This window comes from Falco peregrinus, chromosome 5 (genome assembly GCF_023634155.1).
Source record: "Falco peregrinus isolate bFalPer1 chromosome 5, bFalPer1.pri, whole genome shotgun sequence".
In the NCBI taxonomy this organism is placed as follows: domain Eukaryota; kingdom Metazoa; phylum Chordata; class Aves; order Falconiformes; family Falconidae; genus Falco; species Falco peregrinus.
The window spans coordinates 85,173,506-85,196,972 of NC_073725.1; the positions used below are offsets into that span (position 1 = coordinate 85,173,506).

The 23,467-nt window shown below is 40.9% G+C and overlaps 1 protein-coding gene across 1 annotated transcript in view; it reads right to left on the minus strand.

Moving 5' to 3' along the window:
• The window catches only part of GNA12 (G protein subunit alpha 12), a 44,371-nt gene extending 21,626 nt beyond the window's left edge, over nt 1-22,745 (minus strand). Inside the window, exons 1-2 of the mRNA XM_055803639.1 lie at nt 22,254-22,745; nt 9,245-9,460 (exon numbers count right to left, since the gene is read on the minus strand). Coding sequence (XP_055659614.1) covers nt 9,245-9,460; nt 22,254-22,574 — 537 coding nt within the window. The 5' untranslated portion in view covers nt 22,575-22,745. The remainder of the gene's footprint in view (nt 1-9,244; nt 9,461-22,253) is intronic.
• Between the last annotated feature and the right edge of the window lie 722 nt (nt 22,746-23,467).

Consider the following 23,467-nt stretch of genomic DNA (forward strand, 5'->3'; position numbering starts at 1 on the left):
AAAACAACGTTCTTTGCTTCTTTTAAGTCAGATAAGTATTAACATATACATTTCTGCATACTGCAGGTATTTTGTTGCAACTAGAATACAAGTTGTCCTCATGCTACCACAGTTTTACCCTATGCATATTACTTAATATATGAGCTCTCCCTTGCTTCCACCGAATTTCAGTAGGAACTCTTTGTTAGACTCCCTTAGTCATACAAAAATACCTTTAAATGTAGTTAACTTGCTCCAATTTCTAGAATACATTCTCATCACCAGGAATCTCCATGGAGATACAGTTGGCAATTTTGAAGTCTCTTGAATTATTGAAATCCATTAGAAACTTTCTGAACATGAAGTTAAACAGTAAAATCAAAAGCTAAAGGCTGCTCACTGGGTAGGATCTGTCTCTGCTCAGAACTTCCCTGCACACTAGAAAGGGATAAAGAGATTACTCCAGTGGTTTTAGCTGCAGTTGGGTACTGGCTCAGACAGCCTGAACTGAAAGTTTCCTTCCTTGTTTCTCACAGCATGTGCCAGCATTTCTTGATGGGAATGCAAAGATTAATTACAGCTGTACTTGCTCTGAACAAATCCTTATATTCAATACAGTCCTGCAAGATTTAGAGTAGCACTAATTAGGGCTTAGAACAACAATTCTGCAAAGACAGACATACTGCGTATTTTTTCTAATTATTTTATGCATAATAAAATTAAAGCTTCTTTCCAGAAGCAGGGTGGCATTTATTCTCGAGAGTTGGGAGCCAAAAGGGCTTTTCCAGTCTAAGAACATTAGATTTTGTGTTTCAGTGCTATTGCTGAAAGGTAAAACATCAAACTATAACCGCTACCACAGGCATACAGAGAGAGAGGCAAAGATGACTACAGTATTTATTCCATAGATCTGTTGAGACACCCAGACAGTTCTCTAATGGGCTCAATTACTAAGAGGTGAAGACAAAAAAATATTTGTTCTTAATAAAATGCACATGAGTAGAAAGAAATCTTTCAACCAAAAAAATGGAAATCACTAGGCAAGATGCAAATTCTTGTAATGAATTTTCAGCATGGGAGCTGTATCTATGAAGTTGTTTCTCTCATTCACCTTAACCACACCAAAAATACAGTCAAGATTTATTGGCATCTAAGGGCCAAAAAGCAAAAGCTCCTACAGGCAGCCTTACACAGTGCCATAAAAATACAAGGCTTTTTAATCTACCTCCAAGAACCTAAAGTTAAAAAGTAGGACCACACAAAGCCTGAATTTCAACCTTTTGATATCCATAGACAGCAGGGTGTTAATAAGGTACATTATAGTACCTCATGTTTTACAGACTTTAAATTTGCCTGGAGTTTTTGATGTTTAAATAAAAAAAGGAAAAACTGTAGAGTGCTACACAGACTACCAGAAGAGCCAGTAGCACAGCTCTTTTTATTCTGCATCTGTCTCAGTTCCCATATGGTAGGCATATCAATTTCTTGTTATCCTCTTATTTATTATGTATGATCTGCTCATTACTTTCCAACTTATCCTCCCAATTCCATGCAGGCTACATTTCATCCAGCTGTTACATTCTGTCATAACCTAAGGCCAGTAGCAATTCATGGCAGGAATCCTTTCATTTTTCCACAAAGCATTTAGCACAGACAGCTTTAATGCTTGGTTGAGACTTCAGGTAGGTACTGTAATAAATTGCTATTCTAACACTTTTCCATTTTGCACTGTTTTGAAAAGGTCATAATTCATGACCTTTCTGGTCTTCATTATTTCTTTCCAATAGCAGAAAGTATTTAATAACAGCTAATAACCATTTTACCCATCACACAACTTTCTACGGATGGTTCTGCTTGAGAGAATGGCTTCTGTCATTGAGAAAATACATCATGCAAGTGGATTTTGCTAGAATTCAAAATTACGTGCAGTGTAAAATGATTTACGACCTTCGATTCTCTACACGGCTTTGAATCCAACCTACCTTAAATCCAAGTTTTTCTCACCTCTTGCTCGGTGGCACTTAAAGCAAAACTGAGATTATCAAGTGCAGGATTCCTTAGTGTAGGTGACAGACAATATGTTGTGAAGGCATCCTTAACTCTGCCTCCTGCTCCAGCTTAGTCTTGAACTTGAATCTCAGTGACTATCAAGACACACTAGTACTGGTACAGCCAAACACCATGCTACTCAAGCAGTTCTTCTTGTGGCAGCAGGCCCATTAACATATCTCATTTAGGCATATATTTTTAGAATACTTTATGTTACCTTTCAATTTTTAATAAAACCTAAACCCTAACTCAGTGAGTCTCACCTCCTTTTACAAAATGTCACTGTTGTTTTGAGAGTTCTTACTTGACACTTTGATCTGAAAAAAGTTTTCCTATTTGGTCTTAGAGACAGGATTAGAAGCCAGGGACTCCAACTGCTAATCCTTCCTATTACAGACCAGCTACAATGCTTTGCAGCATTATATTTAAACAAGCAATTAACTTTTTCTGTACAAAGATGAGGCAAACTCCATAACTTGACCAAAGACTTCTGAGGTCTTGAGATGAAGAACTAAGAATTTAAATCTTAACCTCAGGCACTTAATTACTGCAATACTGGCATAAAACCTTGCTTAGGTATTTAACTAAAAAAGAAACATCTCCATAACTCACCCTGCTATACGAGTCCAGAGCAGGATATTATTCAAGCTGCACAGATAGTCTGCAAGTTAATGATCTTTTAAGTTAATCAGACATTTAATGTCCGATTAAGCCACTGTTTCAGAATTCTAACATAACAAAATCATATTATAACACACTAATAGTTATTTTTATAACAACAACCTGGCAAATGTAAGGGCAGGCAGGTCAAATAGCACTCTCATTCTTTAAGTGTAATAGCTAAATTCAAACAGGCCTATTTACCATCCACAGCTTCAAAACTAGCTTCAAAGAAAATAATTATCTAACATTGTTAGATACAGATGTACTTGACCTTTAGCACTAACACTGTGTAATTAAAAAATATGAAGACTCAGCAACAGCAAACATGTGTTTCTGGTTTGTAGTATTACTGTCAATCCATTGTTTTTAAAAAATTCTCTGGGTCAGAGTGGTATGTCCCATCCAGATCTAGAAAAGAAAAAAATCCACGTGATTTCCCCAGCAGTAATTTAGTTTCACAGGAGTTCTGCAAACTAGGAATACCCAAGCAAAGCTCAAAAGTAACTTGGCAAACAGTTGCTACCTAGCCTCAATTAGTGCATTAAATGGTAATAAGATTTCCCCTGCTGGCACTTTCCCTTGTACACCTCAACGTGGCTATTTCCCTTGTACACCTCAACAGCATTGGTCAAGTCCCAGTAGATTTCACTGATGAAATATGCAAGTTTCACAGCTCTGGGGGAAACAAAAAACCCCAAACTCATCCTTACAGAATAAGCAACATTCATAGTCCCTTGCGTAAGCTCATATTCAAACAGTAGTTTGCAAAAAGAAGAGCTCATTTTTGTGTTATGGCCAGTTGTATAAGCTGGAGTCGATTTGACACTTAGTATTTCCTCAAGAGGAAGTGCACTAGCAAGTGCATGACGTCAGTACCAGGTGCAAGTACTCCTGCATTTCGGGCTGTAGCCTATATGCTGAAAGAAAAGTAAAATGCTTACAGACACATGCCTTTAAGGCTAACTCTATTCTGTCCTTGCATCTTAAAGACAAAATAATCAGTTGGAAACTTTTAATAGGGATCTCTTGAATCCTTAAGTAAACATGCACTGAAGAATTCTGACAAAACAGAGCCCACTCTTGTAGCTTTCATTTAACATGCCACTTCAGAAGTCACCTACTTCTCATGTCAAGTCAGTACTCTGCTGTCCGACCTCTCAGTTCTTCTAGATTTGACTTCCAGAGGCAGACAAAGCCTGCCACATAACCTCCACATGCTACAGCAGCTGATATATAGCCTGACTCCTGATCATCGTACATTACTGCCATACTTAGTACTTCCATACCAAAATAAAGACATTTAAGCAACAGTTTGTCCACTCTGAATCAAGAATTGGTGCAAATTACTAGTGCCTCACCTCCATACTGCCCAAAATACACAGCTAGCTGCCTATGCAGCTTTGAAGCCATCAGCTCCTTGCATAAAGAGAATGTAGCAACAAGCTATACTAATGCAAGGAGCAGGCTCTTCACCATGCAGCATTTCCAGAACACTGTTACGGCAGGCATAATTTACCCGCTGCAATTTATTTCAAGTGTCCGCTTAGAGGAAAAGAAACACATAGTTAATTCATAGGCAAGTGACTCGTGTCCTATTACAAATATCCCCCAAACTCCCACACTTCAAAACACCTAGAGACTTGGGGAATCGATATAAAAGAAAGGGTCTTTAAAACATTTTCCAGAGTCTTCCCACATCCAAGGCTTCAGAGGCTCTTAGTATTTGAAGTATTAATGGAAGTGTTCCATACAATTCCCTGTGCACAGATCTAAAAATAGCTATGGACACAGTAGTAATTTTTTGCCTATATTTGCAGGCCCCTTATTTCCCTCTCAGGAACCACTACTTCCCATTAATGCTGATATTAAAAAAAAAAATAGGAACTATTAAAACATTAGAAATGCTTTCAACAGTGTAGTGAACATCAATAATAATTAAAATTGAATTGATACTCCAGTGATGGATCATGAATATATTCTGCATATTAAGAATAACTGCATTATAACAGATGACTTTTGCAGCCTCCTTGGATGTCCATACCCTTTTCTGTATCAAGAAGGGTGGGTATCTGTAAGTACAAGCCAGAAGCTACTCTGGCTGCATTTGAGTAACTTCCCACAGTTGCCTTAACTGCAAATAGGCTTTGGAATTCACAGTAAATAGCCTCATCAATCCTGAAGAGATGAGAATATGATTTGTACCATAGGAGAAGTTCAGGAGTTCTTGAAATACATAGTTACAGGCTAGAAAGACTTGGTATTTTGAAGGGAAGCAGTAAGAATCATTCAAATAAAGATACTGCTTTGTCTAAGATTAGTCAGGATAGTGATTTAAAAACAAAACTAAAAAACATCGTGCATGTTTAAAAAACCTGATAAAACAACATCAATTTTGATTTACGAATTGGTGAAGCCAGATGACAGACTTCTCAGATCTGCTCAGTTAGCCTAAACTCTGTAACAGAGCTAGTGTACAATACATATCTTTTCTGACCATGACAAAAGTGTAATCTTCTTGCCTGACAAGCCCTGTTTGTCCCATCTTCACCCACAACAACATGAAGCACACCAAGTTGCAAGAAGTCAAAGTACTATCTAACCTCACTTCAGTTTGATTGTTCTGGACACATTAAAACAAAAGTGAAGGTGCATTCTCCCACTACAGACCTGGGAGGAAAGAGGGGGGGGGGGGGAAGGGCAAAACCACCCAACAAAACAGAACGCACCTGACCAAAGCAATTCCTACATTGGCCTTAGTCTCCATGGTTTGTGACATAAAAAGAAACATCATTTACAGATGTAAAAAAGCTCGCAGATACATGCACCTGAATTACCAAATATACCCAAATCCTTGTTATTAAGCTCAAACTGAAGATGCTTCCACCCTTTCAGCAAAATCATGTTTGAAATCCCTTGGAGAGTCCTTTCTCCAAGAAGCCATTCGAAATAGAATTTGTCTCCACCTGCTGGCAACAAAGAATTAACATCCAGTTGCCCAAACTACCACAGGCAACCTCAAAAGAACAAATGTTACAGGACATTGAGACACGTAAGTGCATTCCTTTCTAACATAAAGACAAAAAATGGGGTAGGATAATGAGGGCAAGGGAGAAGAGAGAAAAATCACATACTGATTACAAAAGAATTCCTATTCTAGTAGTTAAAATTGAGGACAGAGATGTGACAATGTAACCAACATACAATGAAGCTTTTGTCCCCAAACTACTTGGCTTGCATACAAGTAACAGAGGAACTTGGGTCGGTGGGAACAGGCTGGGGCAGGGGAAGAGAGAGAGGCTGATGTTTGTGAAAAGAAAGTGAAATTGGTTAGTCTGCTTTAAGAAAGACAGTGAAGAAAAAAAGCACCCTGCTATTGTAGAATCCACCCCCTCACTTCTGAAATGCTCAAAGACCCAGACAGGGATTTACAACCAGCACTTCTAGGCCCTGAACATGAAGCAGAAAACACTCAAATGCCCAGAGGCAGCTTCCGTGGTCCCGAGAAGCAGCTTTCAGATTGTATAGGGTTATGGTCAGAGCCATTTTCTTTCAGCAAGTTTGTTACTGCTGAGTCAATCATTAAGCTTAGCATTACAGGCCATAGGAAGACACCTGTACACTGCAATTTTCAGCTCTAGTTAACCAACATTTTTTATTTTTAAACAAAGTCACACAACTTCCTGGAGAAATATACAGAGGTCAAAAGCAGACCAATATAATCTTACAGCTTAGAAGCCAAAATAATAACAATAATAAAAAAAGAGGTGGTGTTCAGTTGACTGTAAGACTAGGGTGACCAAAAAAACCCCTTGCTCAGCACTTGTATTTATTTCAAACACTGTTGAGAAGTATTCAGAAAGATCATAGTAATGTAAAGCTTCAAAGTTTTGGCGATGATTTAAAAACTATTATAATGATTATAAATTGTATTCAAACCAAGCATATTCCATTTAATAGCTGACTTACTTAGTAAGAAAGGGAGTGCTGATGCAGAGGTTTTCTTTAGCCTTAGTTAAAATCAGTTCAGAAAAGATTTATTTTCTCAGAGTCTGCTATATCTGGCTTCTATTTATTTACATTAATCTATATCCAGCAAGGGTTTAAACTAAATGAAGGTATGGGTTTATACATATCATACGCAATTATAAATAAGGCAGCTCCTTAAACTACCTGCTTTCTTTCAAGTTTTGCAGTTTTTAACTTTTTTTTTTTTAAAAAAAAAACAACCAAGGAATTATACTGCTGCTAATCCCTAGGTACTCAGAGAATCAGACTTCTGCTGAACCTAGAAACAAGGCATGGAAACTTGAACTTGTTCAGGTTAATGTGTTAATAATTTCTTTAGTGATCAATCCAGAAGTAGCATTTGTATGCTTGAGAACAATCTACTACATTTAAAAAAAACTTCTATGCAGCAAACGCTTTTTGTTTGTAATTGAGGTACTTCGTAAACTCCTGGTAATGCAGCCTACACAGTAAAATAACAGCACCCAGGATTTTCAAGTTGTTAGTGCAACAGATGCAGATGAACTGGGACCAAGTTACACAGTACTTCTATAACACACCGCATCGCTGCACTACTGTTAACAGTTCTGGTGACTGCAGCAGTTCCAGTTGCCCCAGTAACATCTGAACAGGTTGTATGAATGCCATCCAAAAAGACGCATGACAGACATACACCATGATGCTGAAGATGACAGCATATTAAGGATCACTTGCGTGCCTGTGGGCTCGGTTTTTGTGGGGCTTTTTTATTTTTTGGTATTTCCTGTTTAATCCTCAGAGCCAGAGAATGCAGAGGTAGGTCTACCAGTCTTGGAATGCTATTTATTCAAGATGGACTTCTTTTTTCCCCATTTGATGCAATTTCATTGCTAACCAGTACAGGAATGAACCTCCCACGTAATCCCAATCTGAATCTCCACCTAGAAACAAGACCAATGCTTGATCATAGCATTTCCCAGAACTAAAAAAAATTCTTAACAGGCTGTCGATGCAATTATTGCTTATTATACTGGATTCTCTTAGTAGTTGTCTCATGTTAAATTCAAGTTCCCTGTGGCCTCAGCCATCTTTTTATTCCACATTTGAACAGTGCTTAGAACAGCGAAGTCTTAGTCTGTGCCTACAGATGCTAGGAATTATGGAACAATTAACCTGTCTTCTCTCCCCCCTGCATATCACCCTCCTCACCCCCCAATCCTCAGTGCTGTTAACACAGAAACTGTTACATTTTTAGCCTAAGGAAATGAGATTTATACAACCATCCTGTGACAGTTTTACCTAGCCATTTTATTTATTCTTTAGTCATTTACCAGTCTCAAGATACTTCAGAGACAGATTTCAAAGATATGCAACAAAAAGACTCAAATAGGCATCTTAACAGTGGAGACAGATGAGCATCTACAGGCTGCAACATGAGTTTAACTAGTATTAGACACTGGGAAACCCACACAGAGGAGCAGCATGAGGAAGCAAACGCGAATTTCACTACTGAATTTCTCTAGTTTTCCTTCAGCTGTATTACATTCCTCTGTAAGGTTCTAAGGGAGACTATACAAAGCCGTATATCAGATATATATAGATATATCATCTACCTAACTCCTCCAATTAAACACTGGTAACATATCCAAGCATGAAGAATTTTAACTGGTTTTTTTTGAGTTTGTTTTTGTTTTTTAAGAAAAGCTAAATGCAGTTTGGGGGCAGAACACGCAAAACAGACTTCTACCTGCAGACTTAAGCATAATTAAATGTATCTCTATGATTTTAACATATTATTAGAACAATTAGGAAATCTTCCCATGTCATTTTACAAGAACTACTAACCATGGTACTAGATTGCATGGATCAGTACCTTCTTTCACTGAACAGAGAAGAAAAAAGAGAAAGAAAACATCTCCATTTTGTACACAGGAAGAAAAAGGAGTGGATTATGAACAGCTGTTAGAAACATATCCCATACAAGAAGTGCAGCTATTTTGGCACAAGAGCACGAAAATGTAATAACAAGAAAGCAAGGAAGATAGCACATTTTTACGCTCACTGTCATCTTTCAGTTGCTTATCCAAGTTTCACTTGCAGATGTCAGGATGAAAAGAAACAGTCAAATAGCAGCAGCCGGAATGGGTGTTGCATTCACTTCAAAAGATCAGCATGCAGGAATAGTTTGCCAGTATCAATATAGTGCAAGCTGGCAGGACTGGAAAGTTACAAATTAAGTGTGCCTTCATCAGTGACCTACTATGAACAGACCTACTGAGCTGCTAAAATATTTTTAGTTCAACCAATTCCTGCCTTTTTTGGTTCCTCTTGCTCTTCCAGTTTATCCAGTCGAGCACTTTTCCACTCCCTCTTACTGCCATGTAGTTTTTCAAGTTTGGCTCCAATTACCACTTGTTTCTGCTGCTGAAGTGCTCAGATTTACAGCGTTAACAACAAACGGCTCCTATGATAGCTAAATCTTGCACGCAGCAAGCAATCTTTCAACTGAGGAGAGATTTATACAGCAGGGAACTTTTTTTCCTCCCACCATGAAGATGGATGTACTCACCAGCTGATACTCGCTCCGACGGCTGAAGGCTTCCTTGATTCCTGAATCCCTCCACAGCGCACCCAGTGCTGGTACATAGAGCTGGAAGGTGGCAGGCTCTATGGGCATTCCAGCTTTGTTTTCAAAAGCCATCAAAAACATCCCATGTTTCTCATTCTCGGTGTACTGCCAAGGGATCCCCAGTTTGTCCCGTGCATCAACCAGAACCCTGCAGCCCTAAAGAATGATTCAGATAAAAAAAGTCAGTGATAAAAAGATTAAAATGTAAAAGGTAAAAGAACAAGGACTCAGAGGTACTTGAAGCTTCTTTTTTTTTTGGGGGGGGGGGGGGGGGTGTTGGTTTGGTTGGTTTTTTTTATATATACTATTCTGCTGAGACAGGAAAGAAACATAAACATTGTTTATTGTAACATCTCCAGCAGAAATAAGATAGAAACAGCTTGCTTGTGTAAGCAGCTTAGCCATAATATATTTCTCCAGGTGGAAAAAAATTCTTGCAGCAACAGCTAGTTGTGACAAGCACTACTACCAACAGATAATCAAAGTAAACATCAAATGTGTACGAAAAGTATCTGAGAAATAATGTATGATCCTCATAGTTGTAGTTTTAAAAGTAACACCATGCCTGAAACCCGTATTCTTTCATCTTTTTTGTTCCCTTTGTGTTTTAGATACCAAAAAGAACATACTAGCTTTCTCAAGCATTAGATCAGAAGAGCACTAAAAAAAAAAACCAAAAAAAACCCCACCCTAAAAAAATAAAATAAAAAATACTATTGAAAGAATATATTCTGGTGAAGCAAATTACATTGAGCATCCAGAATTGAGGAAACTTCGTAACTTCCAGTGCTCTATGCATCCACCAATTAGTTAAATGTTTAGGTAAAAAAGATAGCAATAACCAACCAGTAAGATCCGAAAAACATGTTGCTGTAAGGCACGATTTTGACACAATATACATGGCTGCTATACAACACAGCTATCCAACTTTATAGATTCCTTGAAAATTTGCTGTACATGAGCATCTTCCATTGAGACGTTTCCATTCAGATGGTTACCTCCAGCAGGAAAGCCCAGCGGCAAGAGGACTGAAGGCACTGCATAGATTTCAAGCTATTAAGCTCAGTAAAGCAGGTGCTGTTTTCCATCAGCATCAGCTTACTTTTTGAACTAATCACACATTTGCTAAGAAGTCACGACAAGTAGGTTTTGGTACTCAATATCTAGAAAAAAAATCTGGAAGGAAAGTCAACTAGTTCTCAAATTTAACTCAGGATTACTGACACTGCTTAATTTCACATTTTGCAGGTTTTATGGAAACTTAATTTCACAGGCAACAAGCCAAACACATGAGATTAAGTAACTCTGAAACCTCAGTCTTGAATCTAACTATACCTATATTAAATAATTTCAACTGGCCAATAGTTATTTCCCAAGAGTAAGTACCATTATAATTATGGATAGACCTGTTAATGGTGGCTTAGTATCTTCAAGTATCATCTAATTCACAAGTAAAATCTGTGGGACATATTAAACTACTTCTCATTGTGTTGATCTTTTAGTTTTACAGTTTAAGCTAATTAATAAAAAAAAGAAAAATTGAAGTTCTGTTTCCATAGCTATTCACATGAACCTTAACATTATTGCACCAATTTTTTTTTTGCATACTTTAAGCTATCAAGACTGCACATATGTTTTCTTAACACTTGAACCTTTCACCTCTCCAGACATTTAACAGCACCACACAAGAACAGTAACTTTCTCAATGGAAATTAAGATTGGAGAGGGAAGTGAGAGGCAACTTCGTGCGAGTGTCGCAGAACAGGAACTCAAAGTGAAGCATTGCTGTTGTCACTATGCAACAGCGTTCCTGAAGTGCAGTTTCCAAAAATGTAAATATTTATGATTCTCTAGTGATTGTTACTTTCTTTTTATAAAGTAGAGAATATATCTCCACAATACCATGACAAGACTAGAATTAAATATAGCTGTACAAACTGCTGCTTTTAATTCCAGACATAACTATTTAGTAACTGTCACATAGACCAAAAGCCAACTGTAATTCCTAGTTACAGAGTTTATCCCTTTATTAACAGAAGTCTTTAGATCTGCATTATTTGAACAGTGTTAACAAATGTAAGCATGGAGGAAAAAAAAACACTTACAAGGTTCTGCCTCTGAACTGCAGATGCCCGCACGACATCTCACAACCTCAGGCACTTTTGCAAACCCATCACTTGCACAAAACACCATCCTGGCCGCCATTCAAAGGCAGTGTCAGCTCCCCCCTACCCCCAGATGAGAACTTTGGAGATTTCTCCAAAGCATTGTGGTAACCCAGACCAGCGGGACACTGCTATTTCTAGGCATTTAGCACCAGGTTTGTTTCTGTTCAGTGAGACAAAGTGTTTATGAACAGAAATGGTTAAGCAGTGCTGTATGTCAGAGGTTGATCACCATCTTCCCACACCGACTGACAGAGCTCCCAGCCCACAGAGGCCAGCTCTGACCTTTCACCTGCTTGGGCTCCAGCTCCCTGCAACCATCTCCCCCAGCTGCTCAGCTTGGCTTTTCTACCTTACAGCTTTCGGACTGATTTAACTCTTACCCATCTCACAGCTATCGCAGTCCCTTCAGGGCATCTCAAAGGAAGGACCATAAGATCACACAATTCCAGTTCAGAGACAGCGGCACTGGGACCTCAGCCTCGGTGCCTTTCCCCACATTGTTGCTCTGCCTTTTCCTGCTGCCAGTGAAGATACGGAAGATCCCGAGAGACAGTTCTTAAGGAAAGTTTCATCAATTGTTCGGAGAAACCCACAGAACAGAGTTTCAATCAAGGGTGCAGAGACTGCTCCAGTCCCAGAATAGTCACTTATATGCTGGCTGCTGCTCCTTGGAAATGAGAGTTTGAATCTCCCTGGGGCAAGACAGGGAACCAAACTCTGGCCTCACAGACCCTATGTGAGTGCATTAACTACCGCAGGCTCATGGGCAGCTTGTAGCATCAGCACCTTCCTCTGACCGTGTAAGAAACAGAAATGGTTGCCACCAAATCACATACAGAGCTTGATCTGGGACTGAGTGGCAGGTTCCAATGTAGAGACCAGTGGTGCTAGCACTGACAGAACAGACGTCTATAGACACACACAGAAGGTCAATTTTAAACACTGAATGAAGAACACAAAAAATAAGAAAGGGGTTAGCAAGAATGCTGTCCTAAACAGACCCACAGGAACAGCACCTCTCAAAATCAGAATCTGTAGAATACACCAGATTTGCGATATACATGAGGAGTAAAAGCAAAACAGCTAGCATTTCTTCCACCCAAGTCTTAGCAGTTAAAAGTTTTTGTGACTCAGCAAGATGTCCAGTAAAGTGAATCTAAACTTAACATTTCTCCATCTCTGCCAAACAGTTCCATAAATGCTACAAGCAGATGTCAGAAAGATGAGGATAAGCAGAGAACTTGCCAAATTTAGATCCCATGTTTTGCTATTCTCGCATTTCAGAGTTACTGGTTACACAATTTTTTGCAGCCACAACGAACATTTGATAATCCTTGCCCGATTAACCTGCAGAACAAATTACCACAGGAAAGGTCTTCTCTTTCCAGAAAGACATTCAGAACACTTTCCATACCTCTTTGCTCCAAAAAGACCATCATGTGAGACGCCACAGTCACTTTTATCTATCTGTATAGTTAAATCTGCTTGAAAGTTTATACATACTGTTGAAGCCCTGAAGTAAATATTTCATTTAGAAGGTTAAATTTAATTAAAATTCCTAGAATTTCCATTTATTATAGAATGAATGGAATAGTTCAATATATTTAATAAAGCACATTTATCAAAACTGAACTTGGATACAGACACCACTGCTACCAATAAGAAAAAAAACCAGCAAACAAGTCTTATTACAGGTACAACAGTCCCTCCCAAGCACTAACTATGAAGTTAACACCAGACTTTCAATTGTGCTGCTCATTTCACAGGAAACCTTCCCAACAGTGATATGACAGCTTTTCTACTACCATAAAAAAAAAAGTCAATTCACTCTTTCATTCAGAAGACTGAATACTGTCAATTACCATTCCGTTTTCAAATTTGGCATATACAAAAAAACCCTGTGACAACAACTTTTGATATGAACTGTTCAGAAATTTATTTCAACAGATCTAAATCTTTTGTGCTGCAAGCAAAGCAGTACCCAGAATAAGTGAAGAGGAAAAGAATTAAATTCCACAGATAACAGTAGTGTCAGGCATTAGAAGATGGCAAAACAGCAGCATACTGGAAGCACCAGTCAGGGAGGAAAAAATAGGAAGTTCTCTGTTCCATTCCTTTCCTAATAATTTTTAACATAATCAAGTCACTGTATAAAACCCCAGCATGCACAAAACCTGAATGGAAATAGGGTAGAACAAAAAAAGGCATTACAAGTGTGTCACGTGTGATCTAACTCATGAAAGACCATAGGTCACACAGAAGAAAACACTATATGGATCTAGAAGTCCACAGTTTTGAAATAAAGTAACGATATACCCAAAATATGCAAAACTACAAACCACTTGCAGAAAGCGAGTAGACAAAAGACTATTCTTTCCTTGCCCCTTGCTACACAAGTACAAGTGGTATAGCAGCACAGTTATTAAACAGAAGATTAAACTAAAAGAAGGGGTTTTCCTATACACCCCCAGTCAGACAAACTCATTTACGTCAGATGTTGGCCAAAAGTATAAAGCATGGACTCAAAAAGCAACTAAGACAAATTGGTGGAAGAGAGGTTCAAAGAGGACTATTCGATTACATTCCAGATGCAACTCCTGGCTCAAGAAGTTTCCGAAACCAAAGGCTGCCAATAACTGGAAGAGTATACCAAAGTATCACATTGCCTGTTCTTGTACCCGTTTTTGGTTGTGGGATTTTTTTTTTTTTTTGTCAGAGACAAAGCGCTAAATCCTTGGCCTGACAGAGCCCAGCTGTTAGGTACTAAGCAGACTGTTTGCTACTCACCAGCAGGATGAAGGTTTTATGAGCATTTGCACAAATGCTCATTACTGGGACTGGCTCAAATATATTTTTTCTCCTTTACTTTTGGAAGTGTTCTAGCTTTTAAAAAAATTCAGACTGTCTTGTATTTTTAAGTAATAATTAAATGATTTTGTGAGAATTATTAGAAAGGTTATGACCAGCTACTGTCACTTGAAGCCAGTGATGCTTGCCAGTACATGAAAAAAAGTGTTGTAGTATTTAAAAAGCAGCTTGATTTAAGAATATCTTACATCAGCAGTTACACTACTACATAACAACAACAAAAAAAACCATTCATGTTTTAAATTATTCACATACTCCAGTGCTTGAAATATTAGTTATCCTTAAAATCTCACACCTTTCGCCAGATGGACCAACTCAAGAGGCCAAGTGAACTCACCACAGTTAAGCACCACACACACAATGGATTGGGGGGCACTCATTCAGGAGCAAGGACAGGTTCTTCCATATGCAAATCAACAGTCAAGCGATCAGAAGTTTTGATTATTCTAGCCAAGTGCCTAGAGAGAACTTGTAAAACTATCTAGAGTTTGTATACAAATAGAAAAAGTCTCTGGTGCATTTTCTTGGAAGAAAGAATAATTTTAAGGAACTACTAGTATGAGATCACAGATGACAAAGTAACTGTTAGAAATGAAATACTGTAGCAGCTACTTTATAAGCTTTTACCACTAATACACTGTGCAACCTCATACAAAAGCCCTAGATCTCCAGCATCCACATATCACTTATGGAAATCATCGCTGTGGGAGAAGCGCTGATCACTGATGAATACTTGATCAGGGGACTCCAAGTCACAGCTAATAGACAATACTGTCTTCTCCTATGGCTGTAAACTAACATGCACACTGCAGGCAACAGGGAGATTCAAATGTGTTTCCTACCGTGTGTTTTAACTCATTGTTGTTGACAAGCAACTGGCAAAGCCTGGGGATCACAATTCGCAAGACCAATATAAACCTGAGCTAATGCCAAAAGGAACATTCTCATCTTAGCAAGATATTTCTAATGCACCCTTTGAGCCAGTGGAACAGTACAATGTGATGCAACTATATGAACACTGGTATAGCTGTACCAAAAAACTACATCTCCATGATCACTGGTGCCAATACAAGAAAAACCTGAATCCCATTGATAGGACTGGACTTCTCAGCAGTAAAGCCTACTGGCAAGTAAAGAAAGATGATAAAATGTAACCTACATGTATTTTTAGAAAATATCTGAACCTTCTAAAGACGACATTCTCAAATACAATTTTTAAAAATAAAGCTGCAGTGTTTGCAAATATAGCTGTAAGCACTTTTTTTGAATTGGTTTGGAACACTGGAAAGAAGGTGACCTACTACTAACAAACTAATAGCAAGATGATCAGATTTTTAGAGCGCACTATCGTAAAAGCATTAATGGTGTTTTTATTTGATTTATGTCCTTGGAATGTTATTGCCAAGCAGCAGCCAAGAACCCAATGTCATTAAGGATAATGTTTCGAATTACAGAGCAATCAGCCTAACAATTACGCACCATCAAAAGGGGCATCTGTCCTGGTAGTGTAGATTCACAATCTCTTGTCTGATAGGTTTGTCATTTGTCTGAGCCCACAATGTGATCCAGTGAGCAAACGTCACCAAAATAATTTATATGAAAAGTGGTTTCCACCACCTATATTAGCTTGCTGTAAGGTGAGATAGACACAAGGGTAGGGGTGGGGGCAGCACCAGTTCGCCCAGTCAGGCAACAGAAAGCCTCACCAGTTATGTACATATTTTCACCATTCACATATTCCAGTACCACCCAGGTGAGAGCACGGTAAGCACTAAAGATGACCTACCTTCCAGCCCAACATACAAATAAAAATGGGAACAAAGGGGAAGTGTCATTTACTTAGTCCACACGATCACAAACATTAAGAAACATTTGGATTAGCCACTGAATCTCTGAACTGGGAGCAGCAGCAATGTCTGCTTGTCTGGAAACTCTGAAGAGAATCCTTGTTTTTGACTGAATCCAGCAAAACGACAAATGCAGCAGAAGAAAAATACTGTCACTGCAAGCTTTACTTGCAACTAGGCACAAAGTAGAGATGATGCCCTTAAAGGTGAGAACTGGTGCTGGACTTTGAAAAAAGTTCCAAGTTAATGCTTTCAGAATTACATTACTTGGTTTCTCCCTTTCCTGAGACCATCACACTAGTATTTAGTTCATAATTAGTTCATGCTTTCAATAGAACAGAAGCAGGATCTGCAGTTCCAGAAGTACCCCCACCAGGCTTTGCAAGACCCTGTCACGCTGCCCTCACAAACACACTGCCACAGTACCCAGCAGACCTGCTCAGACAGAAGGGAAGGGTAGAGAGGGAGGGGCCTTCAACCTGACCCCCGCAAGGGTGAAGAAAACCCATGCAAGTGAAGGAAACTCATTTGGAAACTCTACAGTCTCCGATTCCTTCTTCTCTTGTTTTCATTTGTATTGAACATACTTTTTCAAACAATGTGTACTAGTTTGCCTTTGCTCTGAAGTTTTCTTGTAAACAGTTAGTAGCACAACTCGCTAATTTTTTTGCCAATACTGTTTCCAGGTTAATTATGAAAATCTATGTATTTTCAACTCACTGAATATAACATAAGCTCCCAAATTTAGTCACTCAAGTGACTAAACTTTTGTCTGGAACACATCAAAGTATGTGTCTACAGTCTCCAGGGACTAAAACTTGTTCTGCAATACTAATGACTACATCACAAGAACACTGTGAGCTCCATTTTGGAACAACAGGGAATATTTATCACTTACTATTGACCATTACTCCTCTTCCACTATCCACCACTATGAAGGCAGATTGCTCTCTCCTGGTCCAACCAGATGACACCCCAAATTCAAAGAGACCACCAGAACTGATGGAATTTATATTTAAGACACAGAAAATTATCAACTGGAAGTCAGTAAGAGTTTCATTGGTTAAATAAACCTGTAACAGGAAGATCAAGAAGACTCATAAGGGCATTTTTTTTTTCTACGTAATTTTGTGAACATAATTTTTCATATTAAAATAACCACTACATGATAAAAGCACAGAGCAAAGATAGTCAGATTTAAATACCAGTTCTATCACAGAACTTTAGCACTTGTATGCTAAATTTAACAGAAAAATCGCCTTATTAGCCACAGTTCCTACAGAGTATTCTCCTTGTCATTCCTTTCAAAAGAAGCTGTCCCAGCAGAAATAAGATTGACACTGTCCTGGGACCAACTACTCCAGTACAGCTAGACCCCAACTCTGAAGTAACAGATTAAGTGCCACTATCGTCACCTCCTAATGGGTTACCAAATTCATTTGCCTGTAAACCCAAGGAAATGTAGAGTCAAATCAATTTAAAGAGTAACTAGTGTTCTAGAGTTTACATAACGGAAAGACGTATTCCCCCTTCATCTGCAGGCTACTAAAGGAATTATGCTTGCACTATAAATGACTAGGTAATTTGATCACTTAAAGCATAGCTCCTAGCTAAACTGAGGAATAGTCTTTTTTCCCACTTCCCAGAGATTGTATCTGTACCTGACTCAAACCTGCAAGTTGCAGATGAGTTTTCTTGTTTTGTTTTTTCAACGATACAGGATACAACTACCTTACAGTCAGAGACCATAAACACAACATAAGCCCCTTCAGGGTATACAGAGTACCTGTAACAACGAAGCAGCAGCAGTCTAGGCTTAGTATTGGTTGCAGAAGTCCGAAGTTGTTCTTAAAATGGGACTTCAGCACAGGCTACTCATTTTGCCCACTTCACTGTCACTCATATTCAACTCATCAAGGAGAAATGCTGTTGGATATGCTCAAGGGTATTGCAACTGCACTCAAAAGTCCAAAAGATATATCCTCAGGGAGTTTTCATGTCCAAAATCTTTGGTTTTTTTCCCCCACTTAGAGCCCACAAACGAAGTTACACATCATTTCCTGAGTTGTCCTTTCCCTCGCAATTCCAGGCTTTTCAATTCCTTAGTCAACCATCACAATTCAGGCCACACGCAAGAAAACACTCACAGATGTATTGAAACCTTGAGCTGGCCTTCTAATTTTCAACATAGAAACTAACATTACCAAAAAACTCATTAGATTATACTTCAGGCTTTTAAAAGACAATTTTTTCCTCTCTTCAGATTGAAATCTCCCAAACAAGCTGGTGCAAGTACCACTCTGGTGCTTGTACATTAGTTATTTTCTTATGCAGCTAAACTGGGTTTTTTCAAGCAGCCATGGTATTCTCATAGTTGAAACAACAACAACAACAAAAATTTAGACAAGGAACATCAGAGCCACAATTCATCAAGCATCTAAGCTCTTTTAACTGTTATCAAAGGAAGCAAGTAGAGTAGCAAGACCAACCAATCTGTTTTGGAAGGTATTAACAAGATTCATTCAGCTACAGTTTGAAGGCATCAAAATGCTCATGTAACACTACCAGCCATTTCTTAGATTTGAAACAAGGTACACAGAAGTTTTCCAAGTTTCTCTGTATATCCCAAGAGTCACCTTAAAATTCATGCTGCAGCAGCTAGCCCTGTCCTATCCACTTTCCTTTTCCAGGTGGGTGTGCTAAAGTCGTGAAGCCTGTGTACTCATACCAGAACATTAACACTACTGCTTTTCAATTCAATCACCAAGAAGTTCCAAAAAGTTACTTTGAAACTTAGCCTCGATTAACAAGCAAAACCCTAGTTAACCGATGACTATTTACCTTAAACCAAAGCAAAACTAATGTATTTGAAGACCGTCCCACAAATGCCAGAAAAAGCTAGCAAGGCCCTGAACCATCACCTGTACTAAATGGAAAAGTAAATTCTGTATCATAGATTTATTTCGTTCCAGCATTTTGTTTCTAACCAGGATTTCCCCTAAGTGGGGGTGAGAAATGGAGAGAACAGAGTGAGGAAAGAACTCAGCATTGAGAAGATATTAGAAACACGAGAAGCTGAAAACTCAAAGTGGAAGCTGACAGTAACATTAATTCATACTTAGCACTGTTATTTTCAAAGAGGTTTCAGGTTCTGTTATCTGAATCTGTTTGTTCTTTCTCCGTAAGCTGTATAGACTGCCTAAATACTACTGCAATAAGTACTTCAGAAATATCAAGCACTATTGAGAGAGTAGGAAACCTCCTCCTGCAGAGCGAAGTTTAGTCATGGCTGGAAAACGAAAATTGACCATTTAATCCCAGAGATTTACACTGCATTTCTAACTCAGATCTCAGTGATGTAGAAGCTTAACAGAACCATTGTTTGACCATGCTGAGAACTGTGTGGAAAAGGGGCTAAGGTTGCTGCAGCTGTACTTTACGACGTCAAACAGATTTATATGCTATTCAATAGGATCATTATCACTTCACAATGTCCACATATCGTTATTATAAAAATTCATCCTATTCATCTTTTCTTGTAAGTTATGTGCATGGTGATCTCTGCTCCACTTAGTCTTAATGGGTGATCACTCTAGTCTGAACTTCCTGAAAAGCAAAAAGCACCTGTAGTCTAAACACTTTATTATAGAAAGAACAGCAGTAAGGTTCACTTGACAATTTACGTCATTAAAGAAGCAAAATAAATTTACCTGAAACATTGTGTTTTGAAAGCCCTGTAGTTCTATCTTGGTATTTGATTTCATCTTCCTGATGATTATGGCAGAGTATCATGGTGTTATCAGGTTTCTTTCAGATGAGTAACATGCAAACAGAATATCTACTGCCTTCTCCCTACACTCCAGTCTCAGACCTCCTTCCCACCAGAAAACTCATTTAGTTCCCTTCATTTGCTTTCCCTCCTTCTGCCTACTCTTCCCACAGCAACCACTCTCAAGCCATTCCCCAAAACCTACAGGTGAAGAGTAAATTGTATTCTTATATGCTAGAGCCATCTCTGCGATCTGGAGGAATAAAAGAAGGAAGAGTCTCACATATGCTGTCCAAGTACCTAGAAGGGCAGCCTAACCTAACACTCCCAAAACATGATCTGCAAGGACAAAAGGGCTATCTGTTGAACCATGTTAACTCATTTGAAAAATACTTCCAAATTTTAGTTTAGGAGGCTTAAAAAGGTGTTCAACTGACAACAGTCCAAGAAGTGTTGTTAACTACCAGTCTTGAAGTCAGAACTGACTGCTACCTTGAGGACCTGGATTCCACTCTAAGTTCTACAAATGTGCCCAAAGCCATCCAGCAGACAAGTGTTTCAAGTGCATAACTCAGCCTCCCCTACTACAAGATGGAGACGCTTTCCTTTCCAAAGCACACTAAAGTCCTACTGCTACAAGTTTTACACCTGCTGCATACATAAAAATATCACATTTTACTACAACTAGTATTGCTTAGACAACTTAAAGAGGAGTCTCAGATTTTTTTCCTTTTTCACAAACTGCTTACTTAAAAGCCTCTGCTACTATTTAAATCAGTAGCAGTAACAAATAAATCACTAGAGTACTAAAATAAGCATTAAGACCTCTACAATAAGACTTCTTATTTCTAGATGTATAGATATTTAAAAAACAAGAAAAGCAAAGCCACTTGTAACACTCTCTTTGCTTGCATAACTACAATGAAAGGTAAGTTTCTGAGCTTCAACTTTCTTGCAGTTAAATGGGATGCTGCAAACCTGAAAATGGATGAAAAAAAAGAAAATTAGCCAACAATTTTCCTGTTCACTAACAGAAGCAAAAGCCCATCATGATACACTGGCATTCTTGCAAGCCAATGACAAGGGTCACCGTATGCACGCACACAGCGTGCATATGCACAAAGTGCATGTAGAGCTTTTATTTAAAAACAAGTCTAAAATTTCAGAGGTAACTTGTTATTCTTAACTTGCAGTTCCATTTCCTTTAATTTTCTATGAAATCTCACGGAGCCTCACAAATTCACACCCACGTAAGAACAGAGACATTCCTACAGGAAAATATAGGTGGGAAACTAGCAGGTTTTTAGAGCACGATTACGAAAACGAAGAGATATATATTCTTAAGCAAGCTTTTTATGCATCTTCAGGTATTTTCTGAAATACAATCACTTCTACCTGCACAGGGCATCAAAGCTTCTTTCCCAGAAAGAAACAGTTTTTGTCAAGGCTGATTTTCTTTAATTGTCCGTAGGCCAAAGGCACTGTGAGCTCTACCAGTAGCCTTTAGATTCTCCCATCACTAGAGAAATACACTACCAGCACTATAAAGCCTGCACATAGATTCAACAAAAACTTCTTACAAAGGCACTAAACCAAAGTTATTACCATTTCAGCGCTATTCTTGGTAACATCCCACACTACTCAACTCTAAGGGCCTATGCCCCTCCATTTCTAAAGATGTACAAGTAACAACCACTTGCAGTCACAACATCTGTAAGAAGATTCATTTCTCATCCTATCTCAAAGGCACACGGCTGAGGCAAGGAAATCCCTCTGCGTATCTTCCAAATTTGAAGTTTCTCCCATTCTGACTTTGAGGATGCTCTCGTAATGTTTTTTTTCCAGAACGAAGACCACACCTATATCCTCTTTCCTCTGAGTTTCCACAAAGCTCTTCTCAATCGCCTTCGCAGGGAAGTTTCCTTTGAGCTTTTTTTTTTCAGCCAGGCCTTCTGACGGCCAGCGCTGGAACGGCAGGGAGCCCGGCCTCCCGCGGCCCGCCAGGCTGTCGCACAAAAGGTACACGCCTTCCCGAACACCTGCCCCGCGGAACCCCCTGCCCCGACCGGCCGGCGTATCCAAGGCGCGGCGCAGAAAGCCCGGGGGAGCCGCCGCCGCCGCCCCGGCCGAGCTCACATCCTTTTCCGACGGCGATTTTGGGCACGGCCCAAACTCCCACAACTGCGGGCTATGTCGGCGCCGGCCTCCATCCCCGGCCGCCCCGGCTGCTGCGGGCGAAGGCGACTGTAACCGCCGCTCCCCCCCACTCCCGGCCCGGGCCCCCGACCGCCCCTCACCTTGAGGATGTTCTCGTAGATGGTGGCCCGGAACTCCAGCAGCGCCTTCTGGTCGAACTCGCGGCCGTGGATGATCCGCATCTGCTTGAGGAAAGTGGACTTGCCGCTCTCACCGGCGCCCAGCAACAGGATCTTGACCAGGCGGCGCACGGCCCGCCGCTCCCGGGCCAGCATCGCGTCGATCTCCCGGCTCCGCCGCCGCGCCTCCCGCTCCGCATCGCGGCTCCGCTCCTTGCCCTCCCGCCGCGGCTGCTCCCCGGCGCGGCCCGTGGCCTCGGCCGGCAGCAGGCAGCGGCTCAGGGTGCGCACCACGCCGGACATGGCGGCTGCGGGACGGCAGGAGCGCTCACAACGCCGCGGAGACCCCAGCCAGCTCCGCCAGCATCGGGCGGAGGCCACCGAGACGCTGGGACCCGGGAGGAGGAGGAGCACCAGCCGCAGCCGGGGGCTAAGGGCCGGGACCGCCCATTCCCCTTCTCCCGGCTCGGCTGAGCGACGCTACGGAGGGAGGGGAGGAGGGGTGCGGCCGGGGGCGGCCAGCCGGCCGGGGGGAGGGGTGGCGGCGGCGGCGGGGCGCGGCTCGCAGGCCCTGCCCGGGGAGGGGGCACCGCCGCCCCGCTCCTCTTCGAGCGCCGAAGGGGCGCCGGGGGGTCGGCGAGCGGCGGGAAGACGCTCCCGAACTCTCGGCCCGGGTTCAGCCAGCGGCCGCCTCCGGTACCGCTGAGGCGCAGTGGGGCGGGGGAACGAGGAGCCCCCGGCCCCCTCAACCAGGGAGCGCCGCCACCGCCTGCCGAGGGAGGCGCCCGCCCGGCTCTCCCGCCCCGCTAATGCTGCATTTCATTGGGCGACAGGCGTGTCGGTCAACGCCTCCCTCTTCCAATTGGAGAAGCCGGCAGGCGGGGCGGGGGTAAGCGGGCAACAGAACTCAAGGCAAGGCAGGGCGGGGGCGGGACGAGCCCCAGCGGCCAGAGGGCGGCCCCGAGCGCGGGAGAGGGCGGGCCCGCCGCGCGGGGCGTGACGTCACGTAGCGTCGTGTCCCGAGCCGTTGGCGGGAGGTGGTCGCTGAGGCGGCGGCAGCGGTGGCGGGCGGGCGGTGCTGGTACTGAGGAAAAAACCGAGCCGGTGCGGGTTATTTCACACCGCAGCGCTTCAAAAACTGTAAAAGACATGCAGTGATATAAAGAAACGCGTCGTCGCTGGCATCATCCAATGAG